The sequence below is a fragment of the Ictalurus punctatus genome, chromosome 21 (assembly GCF_001660625.3).
Source record: "Ictalurus punctatus breed USDA103 chromosome 21, Coco_2.0, whole genome shotgun sequence".
NCBI classification, from domain to species: Eukaryota; Metazoa; Chordata; class Actinopteri; order Siluriformes; family Ictaluridae; genus Ictalurus; species Ictalurus punctatus.
This window is the reverse complement of record NC_030436.2, coordinates 328,582-342,612: the sequence shown is the minus strand read 5'-3', so window position 1 is coordinate 342,612 and position 14,031 is coordinate 328,582. Positions and strand designations below refer to the sequence as shown.

The following is a 14,031-nucleotide window of genomic DNA, read 5'->3' as shown; positions in this document are numbered from 1 at the left end:
AAGAAGAATGAACAGAGCAGATTCAATAGGGCCTCACACCATCGGTGTTCGGGCCCTAATAATTGTGAAAAAACATTCCAAAAATAATAGGGCTTAACCACCTCCGCTGCAGGCCCTAATAAGTGGAGCAGATCTAATAGGGCCTCGCACCTTCAGTGCTTGGGCCCTAATAATAAATGGAGCAGATCCAATAGGGCCTTGTACCATTATTGGTTGGGCCCTAATAAACTGTTTTCAAATGAACTTAACTATTTTGAGAGCCTGTTTATATCATTAGTAAATATCTATCACAATATCATTTGAGAAAACATGATTTTATTAGAAGGCCATATCGCCCACCCCATATCAATTTTCCTCTAACCAACACAATTCTTCCAAGCTACTACAGTCCATATTGTATTTTGTATAGCATACTCCTAGTTTTTCAGCTGTATGCCCAAGTGTAATTAAAATAAATGTTTTCATGGAACATGGGAGCTATACCTGTAAGCTTGGCATATTTGGACTTGTTCTTCTCCCTGGCCACAGTCACCTGCTGCTCCACCAGCTTGTCATCCACATCTACGCAGGGTTGTGCTCCATTCTGTGTCTCAAGATAATCCATCTCACGTTCCACCCGGTCAACACGGACACCCACCGCATCCAGTTCACTACGCAGTGCCTCCTTGTTTTTGTCTAGGCCCTCAAGCTGAGCCACAATCTGCTGCTTGAGCTCCCGCAGCTCTGAAGTGTAGCGGCTTGTCTGCTCATGCCACAAGGAGATACGATCCTTGCAGTAAAAAAAGGGTGAGGAGTCACAAATTTTAACTTAGCTTAGAGATATTTTACCTGCTTTCTAAGTAAGCTCAAATAATCAAAATCAACTGCCTTTTGAGAACAAGCCATGATACAGCTTCTGCTATAGTAATAGATAGTATTCAGTACTTAGAGCAGAATGTGGACTTTTATATTTGCTTATTGATTTTGTACATTATGCTTATAGCATCTGCAGATATTCTCATGACATCTGTAGATACTCATACTGCTTCATACCTTTAAGATTAGCTTTTTTCACCTCATCATATCCTTTTGCTAAACAAGCTATTTATTTAATCTGAGTCACTGGGGGAAAAATTTTATTAGAATTTCTGGAGCATAAATACAGAGTGAGCAAACATTGAAAGTTTGTGAACCCTTTAGAAATTTCTATATATCTGCATAAATATGAACTAAAATATTATCAGATTTTCACACAAATCCCAAAAGTAGATGAAGAGAACCAAATTTAAAGAATGAGACAAATATATTATACTTGGTCATTTATTCATTAAGGAAAAAGATTGCATATTACATATCTGTGAGTGGCAAAAGTATGAACCAAGTATGTGATTAGCAGTTTATTTGAAGGTGAAATTAGAGTTGGGTGTTTTCAATCAGTGAAACCAAGTGTGAGTGAGCACCTTGTGTTATTTAGATAATAGGGATCTATCAAAGTCTGATTTTCACAACACGTTTGTGGAAGTATATCTTGGTACAAACAAAGGAGATTTCTGAGGACCTCGGAAAAGAAGCTGTTGAAGCTCATCAGGCTGGAAAAGGTTACAAAATCATCTCTATAGCATTTGGGCTCCACCAATCCATAGTCAGACAGACGTGTGTAGAAATAGAGGAAATCACAGACCATTGTTACCCTCCCCAGGAGTGATCGACTAACAAAGATCACTCCAACAGCAAGACGTGTAAATAGTCCACAATGTCACAAAGGACCCTATGGTAACTTCTAAGCAGCTAAGGCCACTCTCACATTGGCTAATGTTAATATTCATGAGTCTACCATCAGGAGAACACCGAACAACAATGGTGTGCATGACAGGGTTGCTAGGAGAAAGCCACTGTTCTCCAAAAAGAACATTCCTGCTCATCTGCAGTTTGCTAACAATCATGTGGACGAGCCAGAAGGCTATTGGAAAAATGTTTTGTGGATAGATGAGACCAAAATAGAATTTTTGGTTTAAATGAGAAGCGTTATGTTTGGAGAAAGGAAAATACTGCATTCCAGCATAAGAACATTATCCCATCTGTGAAACATGATGGTAGTAGTATCATGCTTTGGGACTGTTTTGCTGTATCAGAGCCGAGACGGCTTACCATCACTGATGGAACAATGAATTCTGATTTATACCAGTGAATTATAAACAAAAATGTCAGGACATCTGTCCATGAACTGAATCTCAAGAGAAAGTGGGTCACGCAGCAAGACATGCACATAAGTCGTTCTATCAAAGAATGGCCAAGTCAAAGTCCTGACCTTTATCCAATAGAAATGTTGTGGAAGGACCCAAAGCAAGCAGTTCATGTGAGTAAATGCACCAACATCCCAGTGTTGAAGCCATTCTGTACTGAGGAACTGGCTAAAATTCCTCCAAGCCAATATACAGGACTTATCAACAGTTACTGGAAAAATTTAGCTGCAGTTATTGTGGCACAAGGCGGTCACACCAAATACTGAAAACAAAGGTTCATATACTATTGCCACTCACAGATATGTAATTTTGGTTCATTTTCTTCAAAAAATAAATGACCAAGTATAATATTTTTGTCTCATTAGTATAATCGGGTTCTCTGTATCTCCTTTTAGGACTCGTGTGAAAATCTGATGATGTTTTAGGTCATATTTATGCAGATATATAGAAAATTCTAAAGGGTTCACAAACTTTCAAGCACCGCTGTAAAAAGGGGGTGAGTATAAAGACAACCTATTTTAGAACATCCAAGAGACAGAAGGAAATGGTGAGTCAGAATGGAAAGACATGGTAACTTGGGGAAGAGCAGAGAAAGGAAGAGGAGGAATATGAAATCAGGTAGATGCAAAGAAAGAGCAATAATATAATGTCCATTAATTGCGAGGAGCAACAGTCAGGGAAAGTATACTTGTGTTATCGCTGCAAGACACTCTTAATAAGTGAAATAATAAAAAGAAGTGGTCAAAAGTTCAGTTTGCAGTCACAAAGGCTCATGCATGCCCATCTAAATGGAAATGACTCTGAATGTGCATATGATTCCAGTTAAAAAGGAGTTCTGGGTGTGCTGGTATGGCTACTTCAGCCTTACCTCAATCGCAAGCAGTCTCCTCTCTAAGTAGTCCATTAAGGCCTGTTGCTGTGCTGTAGCCAGTCCACCAAATAAAACAACAAGGAACTGAAGGACTCTCATCATGATCCAACAAGGGAAAGTTCTAGTCCACTGCCTGTGAGTGTGTGTCGTATAAGTGCAAGGAGAGGGAGAAAGTCCTTACACTGAGTGTTCACTTCATCTGGAATGTTTTGAAAAGCCAAATAGGAGGAGCCTGAAACATCTGGAACTGCCACAGCTTTTCTTTACTTAACTCTACTTGACTCTCCTTTTCTGTAATTATCAAGTTCAAAGCTAACACTTCTTATAGAAATGACTCTTTTTTTTAATGATTAGTATAGCACATAGCATTAAAAAACATGAAAGACAGTTCAAAGTATTTTTGCTGCCGAGAGAAAGCTTCATAGAAAGATCCCAATTTCCAATGCCTTTTCTAAAGGTAAACAGCACTCAGTTGCATTATTGTTTCCAGATAAATAAAGCTAAATAAACCTGAAATGCTCCAACTGCCAGCAGTACGCCATCATGGAAGACTATGCAGGTCTTTCCTCCATGCAGAACATTATGAGAACTTTTATATTCATTAAACAACCTTGCACAAATGGCCTACTCTCTTTAATTTTTTAAAAGGATTAAAACTGGGGACTGTGATGGCCATTGCAAAAAATATTGTGTTCACCAAAGATCCACCACTACATTTTATAAAATGGGTATTAGGTGTTTATTTTTCTTGTTCGCAGTCTTCTTTTTTTCTCCAAACCTCCCAATGATCTGCATGGTCAATCAGTTTGATTTAAGTCTCATCTAACCACGAGTAAAGATGTAGTTTTAATGATGCATGTATCTGAGCTACTATATAGACGGTAAGTACGTGGTTTAAAACGCAGCCCATGGCTTCAAGCAGTCGTCTATTTGCATGTATAGCATGACAAATAATTAACTGCACTTGAAGCTTTCGTAAAATTAAAAATTCAACACTCAGAACTGTATACGGTACCATAACGAAGACCAACTGTATGTCGATATGTGAAATCCTGGAGGGACGTCAGACGGCATGTCGCGGTGACGTAGTGACATGTGGTGTTAATCATTCTATGTTCTATAACATGTAAAACGGGAACATGACAGGAATATTCTAAAAGCGACTCATGTAAACACCTTAATCACAATATTATCTTATTCAGAATAAGGTCAATAATTAGATTACTGCTGTCCTTGTAAACATAGTCATTAACACTCACATCATTTCAGGACTATCTGATGTTGAATTACAAAATAAAAGCCCTCCAAAACATATATGCTGGTTTGTCCATACATTTAGACAACCATAAAAAGAATTGATTCCAAAAACTCCTTGATTCCATTGACCAATCTCACTTCAAAATGATAGTACTGAAAACTGAAAGGACAAAAACTATTTTTTATTACAGGGACACAGAAAACAACACATATACAAGTTTTTAAGGGCTCTTTATTCATCTTTTATTTATTTATTTATTTATATTTTATTTAACAATATCAATTTACAATCTCAAGTATAGAACAATAATATGCATATGAAAATATACACAACTAACATGTTGTGTATCTATCATTTTTTGTATATATGCTTAAACAGGTTCATGTGTATAAAAGACACAATACCATATCCAGTACAATAAACAAGAAAGTGTAATATTATTCTGAGATGAAATTAAACTAGTCTGTGGAAAGAAGTAATTTGGAGTTTCCTTTTAGTATAAATGTGAATATCAATCTGAATTCATAGACAAAACTTCATAAACAGGTAGAACGATAGATAGATATAACGATAGATAGATAGATACAACGATAAATAGATAGATAGATAGATAGATCGATAGATAGATAGATAGATAGATAGATAGATAGAACAATAGAATGATAGATAGATAGACAGACAGATAGATAGATAGAACAATAGAATGATAGATAGAATGATAGATAGAACGATAGATAGATAGATAGATAGATAGATAGATAGAACAATAGAATCATAGATAGAATGATAGATAGAACGATAGATAGATAGATAGATAGATAGATAGATAGATAGATAGATAGATAGATAAATTTGACAGACAGGCTGACTGAATATATGAATGTGAATCCGCTTTCGCCAGATCACTTGTTTGCGGATCAGTTCTCAGACGTAATTACCGTAATGGCCAGTATATGTGCAAACCTGAAATAACATGGCAGCTAGATTGACCATGCTTTTCAAAGTGGAGGCTGGCCTGACCGCAGTGGCCTATGCCACTGTAGACGTTAACTGGTGCACGAATTTTGTAAATCTCATGTGGCCCAACCAGACATTGTCCTCTGTTTTAGGCAATGTAAAAAAAAAAAAGAAAGAAAGAAATGAAAACAATTTTTTTTCTTCCCCTCACTTGGGCCCCTGGGTCCGTTCACATAATGCCCATTGGATAAGCTGGCCCAGGGTCAATTATGCAAACATAAGCATCAGCACAGCAGATACAAATTGATTAAATTAACTAGCTTATTATTTAACTATGCCTTTTCCTATGGCATTTCTACAACATGGCTTTTGCAGCCCATGTTTACAAACTTGGACACAGAATGTTCTTTAGCTGTGGCACAATTAACTTTTAATCTCACACAAAAACAACTCTATTCCATCAACATGCATCGATTTAAACAAAATATATTTAGTGACCTACATTTCTTACAGGTTTAGCTATGAATGTCAAATTGCCCACAACACATACAGCTGTTTGCCGAGCTAAGTCTTAATCAATCCAGTGCAAACTTTAAATTCGGACGACGCTAAACACGTTCAGTGTCAATTAACGTCATTCAGTTGCCACTGTAAAACAAAACATAAAAAAGTCTATTTTGAAGACACTGGCTAGCTAAAAGTCTATTAACATTAGAATCGCTGAATTAACTTAGGGCAAGCTGTAATTTCAGTTTTAGTGTCGTCGGACAATGATTTCTTGCACTGTGTGCAGATACACTTGATAGCTGCTGCGATTAAAACAAAGCAAAAATAGTTACTCACCAATAGCCTTAAGTGAAATTGCAAGCACGCGGTTCTCCCATTTCTCCCGCTCCTTGTGGTACTCCAGCTCTGGCAGCAAAACAAGTCTAGGCAAATTCAAGTTCGACATCTTCTATCGAAATGTAAGGTATTTGGTGATTTGGCCACTGCAACAAATACTTCTTTAAAGCTAAATCCTTAAAGATTTAAATTTTATACAATATACTCTTTTTAATATCCATCCATCCATACATCTTCTACCGCTTACTCCTTCTTCAGGGTCGTGGGGGAACCTGGAGCCAATCCCAGGGAGCATGGGGCACAAGGCGGGGTACACCCTGGACAGGGTGCCAGTCCATCACAGGGCACAATCACATACACACTCACACACCCATTCATACACTACGGACACTTTAGACACGCTCTTTTTGAATAAGTAATTATTTTAATTAAGTCAAAGTCACAGCAATAGCATTCACATACTTATGGGAAGACCCAGATTTTTTTGCGGGAGGGGGTGGGTATAAGGCATCTATTGTTGTGCCCAAAAACTATTCCTGCAAATTGTTGAAGTGCTGACTACGAATAGTCTTTTTTTGTGGTCAATATGATAATATAACCACTCAATAATGGAGTACTTATATATATATATATATACACACAGTATCTCACAAAAGTGAGTACACCCCTCACATTTTTGTAAATATTTGATTACATCTTTTAATGTGACAACACTGAAGAAATGACACTTTGCTACAATGTAAAGTAGTGAGTGTACAGCTTACACAACAGTGTAAATTTGCTGTCCCAGGTATGCCAGGTGCAAAATGCCAGGTCCAAAATAAATACAATGGACTATCAATCCGCAGATTATCATTTGCATATTTGCAAGGAAGAGACAAAGAAACAAACCATGATATTTAGTGTAGAAAGTGTAGTCTAGTGTAAGATCACTTAGAATATATGCTTGCATTTCAGTATAATCAAAAATAGCCAAAACATCATAAATGAGTCGTGAAGTTTTCATCTGCTACTCATTCATTAAAGTTACATGCAATTATATATAATATTCCCTGCCACAACAACTCTTATCAACATTCGTGTAATCGCTGTGGCATTTATCGTAAAGCTCTCAGCATTCAGACACCAAGGACACCAGCAGCTCAACATTCATCTTGCTACTTGCTTGCATCTTCTTCTTTGGCTTCTTTTGTGGCTGTTTTTTCTTCCTCTTTTGTGTTTATTGGCGATTGGCAGAGCAGCTTTTGGTGCATTACCACCACCAACTGAACTGGAGTGTGGAGCATCGATGGGATATTATATTATTACTCTAAATAATAAATTAATATATAAATTATAGAGGGGGAAAAATTATATTCTTGCCTCATTTCCTGTTGCTTTTAAAAAGCCTAAAACTGCATTTTTCATTCGTATTCTCCCATGCTTTTTTGCCAGCAGATTTTCGAGACATAATATTATTTTCCATTTCCTGCAACTTTGTCTGCATTAGTGTTCAACTGTTTCTTGTTCATTGCACTTACTGCATATTCCTGTGGGATGCTTACCGATTTTATGTAAATTGGCATTCGACCCTGTGTGTCCTATACGAGGTCTGGTAACTATTGACTCATGCTTTCTTTGAAATACAGAAGTCAAAACTCCTGTTCCCACTTTTTTCTGAATTTTAAGCAGATGTCTCACCTTTTCCTTTCCTTCTCATAGATTTTGCCATATGTTATTTATCGATTTATGAAAACAAGTATTGGCTTCAGTTTTACTGGTATTGATGGTAATCTCTACATTACAGCATTTAAGTGAGTTCTTTGCAAGTTTATCTGCCATCTCATTACCCTCCACTCCTATGTAACAAGTTAAATAGTCAAATGTTTAAAAAAGAGAGTTAAAAGAGTGTTTATTTTTCACTGTTGTTCCATTTTAATGTGTTAAAACATTGATAATTCAAGTAAGTATAACGCTGATCAGTCATCTATTAGGATGATTTGATCATCATGATTTGATGGATTTGATCCATCTGTAAATATATACATCATGTGACTTTACTTATTTTACATGTATTGCTTTACCATGTATTCTTCTGATAATATCTAATTTTTCTTAATTTCTTAGAGTAAATTAATGTCTCTACAAGGCATTGGAAAAATCCAAGGTGGAATTGTGGGCAATGGCACAGTTTTGCTATAGTTACTGTGGTCCAGTTCCATTGACTGGGCTAATCTAGCCCCTGTCCATCCAAGACTTTGGCTGTTATCCCAAGTATGTTCCAAGCATTCATTGAACACAGACTTGGCTGGATGTCCATCCTTATGCCCCTTTAATGATACCCAATATACCATGGATAGCTGTTGTCGTCTCAGTTTAAGCAGCATCTCACCCATCTCCACTTGCAAAGCTGCTATTGACTATTCTGCATTACCTCCATTTTCATTAAAAGTGTCTTGCACGCTGTACCATAAGCCATGCAACCATAATCTATTGCAGATCTAACAATGGCACGACAGAGGTTTCTGAGTGAGTTGCGGCTGGCACCCCATCCTGCCAAGCATCTCATGACATTCAAGGCTTTCTTGCATTTTGCCACCAATTTTTCTATATTGATACCAAATGTTACTTTTGTGTCCAGCCATACTCCCAAGAACTGAATTATTGACACTTGCTCAAGTGCATGACCATATTATGTTAAACCAGCTGGAATATATTTCTTTTTCTTTGAGAAGCATATAACTTGGGTCTTCGCTATAGATAACCGGAATCCCCATCTCATAGCCCACTTTTCAACTTGGTTTATTGCTATCTGTACTTCCACAATGCTCCATCAACCGCATACAATGATTTCCCCATACTAGATTCTACCTGGCTAAAGATATAATTTATCATGATGTTAAATAAGAGTGGACTACATACACTTCCCTGTGGTGTTTCATTTTCAATTTGATATGTTCTAGAGTAAGATGTTCCCACCCTAACTTGAATTGTTTGATTGAATAAAAAGTCCAATACCTAATTATAAACTACCTCCGATACTCAAGGATTTAATTTTTATTAAAAGACCATATATCCACAGCATATCATGTTTTTCTATATCGAAAATCACAGCTATGACAGTTTCTTTACAGATCTGAGCCTTTCTTGTGTCTGATTTTAGGCAAAGCACTGCATCCATTGTAGAGAAACCACTCTGAAAACCACTTTGGTGTGGAGAAAAAAGCCCTCTATTTTCAAAATAATACATTAACCTATTTACTATTATTCTTTCCATGAGTTTTGTTGTAGGAGATTTAGATCTCAGTATTATGTAGCCTCAGCCCTACCATTATTTCTTGCTTAAGTGTAAAATACAAGCTGATGTATTATGAAATGTGATTATGATTAAACTGAGTTATGATTAAACTATGGAAAATCTACAGATTGGAAAATCTCCTGGTTCGGGGGCCACTAAGAAAGCTGTTCTTGATGTTCTGCTCCTCCAGTAAGACCTGCGAGAATTACAACTCGACACGCTGGATGTGAAGAGAAATGAAAAGCTGATATTAAAACATGAACATTTAGAGAAAGAATGTGATAGCATATTAGGTGTTTTGAATCAAATGAGAGCTGAAGCTGAGAGATTGAAGGATCGTGCTAAATACAGGAGAGCCGAGGGCATTAGCCAACTAAATCAGAGATATGGGCAAAGGTACACAGAAGAAATAAAAAGAGCTGCTCGTGATTGTAATAAATAACCCAGACCCTCTGCCTTTACTAAACACGTAGATGAATTAGAAAAGGCGCTAGGGCGCCTAGAAATAAAACTGAAACGGACCAAGTAAAAGCATACATCCTGTTTTCCGCACACAGCTTCAAAGTTACAGCTCTATACCACAATCTCCTGTCCATTGTGTCTCTCTGTTAAGCCCAAATAAGGGCATGCATCATGTTTCTCTACAGGTAACTTCAAAGCTAGAACATGTAACCCCATTCTGTGACCTTAAAGAAGGCATGGTGGTTTTGTGCGCTAGCCTGGACCCTAGCGCACAGGACCACACTCAAAAAATGTATAAATATCAAGGAAAGGCAAGTGTTTAGTTGCCATGTCTTCAGGTGAAGACTTACTCGTTTTAATTTCTCTGCTTCAGTCACAGCTCAGTGCTGCCTTCCGCCGACACACTACAACCCTTCCATCGCTTCAGATCCGCATATGTTGTTGTTGTTTTTCTTCTTTTTCTTCTGTTCTTTATACAGAAGTTGGAAAACCAACTAGAATGTGTGTTTCCACCACCTACTGGACTGGAGTATGGAGCAGAACTTGGTTGAAGAGAGAGAGAGAAAAAAATCTATTAAATCCTATTTACCAATCCTCTAGCATTTAAAAATCTGAATAATTCCCTATGAATTCTATAATCTGTTTCATCCCCTAATATGTCCATGAGTGAATAAATTCTTACACCCCATTCTTTTAGTGCTTGTAATAATTGTAATCTTTCTCTATTGTATGCTGTACATTCTAGCAATACATGTTTTACTGTTTCTGGGAGTCTACAATTATCACATTTGCTCGTTTCATGTTTCCATATTGTATATAAACTTTGATTTAGTGTTGTATGCCCAATTCACAATCTAGTCATTGTCACATCCTTTTTCCTGTTATTAATTGTTCTTCTTTCCACCCCTACATTTCCTTGAATACTAGACATATGCCTTCCTCTTACTTCGTTTTCCCATATTCTCTGCCAATTCTTCTTTACTATTGTTGAAATCAGTCCCTTAGTTTCTGCTTTACTCATTTTTACCGTGATATTACTATCAGGCTCTTTCAATGCCTCCTTGGACAATGTATCTGGTTCCTCGTTTCCTTTTACTCCAACATGCGTTGGGACCCACAAAAAACTAACCCTAATTCTCAATTTCTTAATATTATATAGACTCTGTAGAATTTTATATAAAATGTCTTGCTGAAGATACTCCACTCCCTAAACCTACTAGCGCTGATTGTAAATCTATACATATCACATAACTTTCAGGCTGTTTATCTTCCACTGTAATGCCAGGGATAAAGCTGTCAGTTCTGTCGTAATTACAGATATATGGTCAGTCACTCTTTTTGATATTTTAACATTGCTGAGGAATATATACTGCTGCTGCTATCTACCTGATTTTGGGTCTTTTGGTCCATCTGTATATATTTAAGTCATGTTGTTATATGAGTGATCTTCCTATTCCCATGTCTATTTCTGAATAAATATCATTAATCATTATATTAAACAATATTGGACTGCATATGCTACCTTGGGGAGTACCATTTTCTGTAAAATATACTTGTGAATATGAAGTCCCAACTCTTACTTGTATGGACCTATAAAATAGAAAATCCAATGATCCAATCATACATCTTTTTGTATGATTCTTTCCTTTCTCCTCCTTTCACAACATACTGTATGCTTTTTCTATATCAACAAATACTCTATTACCTCTTTATTCCCTTGAGCCTTTCTTATTGCCGCCTCCAAACTAACAGCATCTGAAAGGAAACGGCATAAATCTAACAATCCAACTGACCTAACCAATTACCAAACACTTCTCTCCTCTTTTCCAATAGCATCTCCACTGCTAAAGTCACATACTGCCAAGAGAAGACTGGCAGTTCTCCCAACACCCGCACTCTCTTCAAAACCTTTTCCTCTCTTCTCTGTCCCCCTCCTCCCCCTTCCCCTACCTCTCTCACTGCAGATGACTTTGCCACTTTCTTTTCCAACAAGGTTAGATCAATCAGGAACCAGTTCTCAACCCCAGACATGCATAGACCAGCTCCTCCTCCATGTAACTCCCAACTGACTTCCTTCTCTCCTCTCTCAGAGACTGATGTCTCTAAACTCCTCCTCTCTAGCCGTCCCACAACCTGTCCTCTTGGCCCTATCCCTTCTCACCTTCTTCAGTCCATCTCTCCCACACTATTACCTGCACCCACACACATCTTTAACACATCCCTCTCTACTGGCACATACCCTACTTCATTTAAGTAGGCCCAGGTTACCCCATTGTTTAAAAAAAAATCACTTACTCCTGCTGTAGTTGACAACTACAGACCTGTTTCCCTCCTCCCTTTTCTTTCCAAAACTCTTGAAAGAGCCATTTTTAATCAACTCTCTAATTTTCTCACATAGAACAACCTCCTGAACACCAAGCAGTCTGGCTTCAAGAGCAATCACTCCACAGAGACTGCTCTGCTTTCCATCACTGAAGCCTTACAACTAGCAAGAGCAACCTCTAGATCATCTGTCCTCATCCCACTTGACCTCTCTGCTGCTTTTGACACTGTGAATCATCAGATTCTCCTGTCAAATCTCTCCAGCCTGGGCATCACCGGAACGGTTCTGCGCTGTGTGGAATCCAATCTCTCAGACAGATCCTTCAAGGTATCATGGAGGGGAGGTATTTCTGAAACTCAGCAACTCACAACTGTCGTTCCACAGGGGTCAGTTCTGGGTCCACTCCTCTTTTCTATCTACACTACATCTCTGGGGCAGGTGATTGAGTCTCATGGCTTCTCATATTATTGCTATGCTGATGACACCCAGCTCTATTTGTCCTTCCAGCCTGATGATCCATCCCTCTATGCACATATCTCTGCTTGCATGTCGGACATCTCGGTCTGGATGATGGAACACAACCTTAAGCTCAAACTTGAGTCAATACTTTCCATGTACTCTTCCTTGCTAAATTTTCTGATACCAACGGTAAGAGACCTTTCCACAACTTATATCTATTCATGTTTCTGACCCATCATTTATACGCACTAACCATCTCAAATCTAGCAGTTCCTACACTACCAACCCATTTTGATCTGCATTTTCATGCCCCCATAATGTACTGTGTGACTTAAAATATCCACACCACACCATCTTATGATTACCTTCCCCATCTATCTTTTCCAAATTTTATTTATTAAGTTTTCCACATTGGTTATAAAGGTTTACAATTTTAATACTTTGTGACCCTTCCCATATTTCAACTATTACTACTTCTAGTTCCTTATTTATCTCTATGATTCTGTATCCAATACCTTGTTTTATGAAAATTGATACTCCACCATGATCTCTATGTACTGCAAGATTTAAATGTAATGTATAATTTAAGCATGGTTTAAGCCATGATTCTTGAATACATATGATATCTGGGCACCTTTCTTGGTTTAGTATAAATTTCTTAAATTCTTGTCTGTTAACGATCAAGCGTCGTGCGTTCCATTGCAATATTGTTAAAACCATTAAGAACCACCACATGTTACCTGAGTGTTTGCTACCTGTACTTTTAGTTTTTCATTCATCATCTCCACATTAATTCCGCCTAACTCCAAATACATTTCTGTTGCTTTAATTATGATTTTGATTATCTCCATCCGACTTTCTGTTTGTGCAGAGCAATTCACCAGCTCTGCTGTAAATGTAATGAATGGCACTTTATCAGCCTCCAGTGAATTCTCCTTAGATATTTCTTGGCAATCATTCATTTTCAGGGGTGGTACTCCTCTATTTTCTTTTGCTCTTGTTGTCTGATTGACTTTTTTCAGGGCCTCAGCATATGTTAATCCTTCTTCCACTCTGACATTCTGCACTTTCATGACATTTTGTCTTGCCTGACATCCTCCATACCATGCACTATGCTCTCATAGCTCTCATGCTCCCACAGTTACAGCCTTTGGGACTTACACCTTGCTCACATTTTCCATATTCGTGTTCTCCTCCACATCTTTGTTTACCCTACACACTGCCTTCCACATGGCCATATCTTTGACATTTATAACATCTTAACGGTGGTGATACATACAGTTTGGCCACATAGCTCATGTAACCTAGATATATCCTATCAGGCAATTTGTTCTCATCAAAATGAATCATCACAGAAAG

At 37.7% G+C, this 14,031-nt stretch overlaps 1 protein-coding gene across 1 annotated transcript in view; it reads right to left on the bottom strand.

Annotated features, from left to right (window-relative positions):
* The window catches only part of olfml3b (olfactomedin-like 3b), a 29,682-nt gene extending 26,390 nt beyond the window's left edge, over positions 1-3,292 (bottom strand). Inside the window, exons 1-2 of the mRNA XM_017450074.3 lie at positions 3,091-3,292; positions 484-769 (exon numbers count right to left, since the gene is read on the bottom strand). Of these exons, the coding sequence (XP_017305563.1) occupies positions 484-769; positions 3,091-3,195 (391 nt within the window). The 5' untranslated portion in view covers positions 3,196-3,292. The remainder of the gene's footprint in view (positions 1-483; positions 770-3,090) is intronic.
* Positions 3,293-14,031: the final 10,739 nt, after the last annotated feature.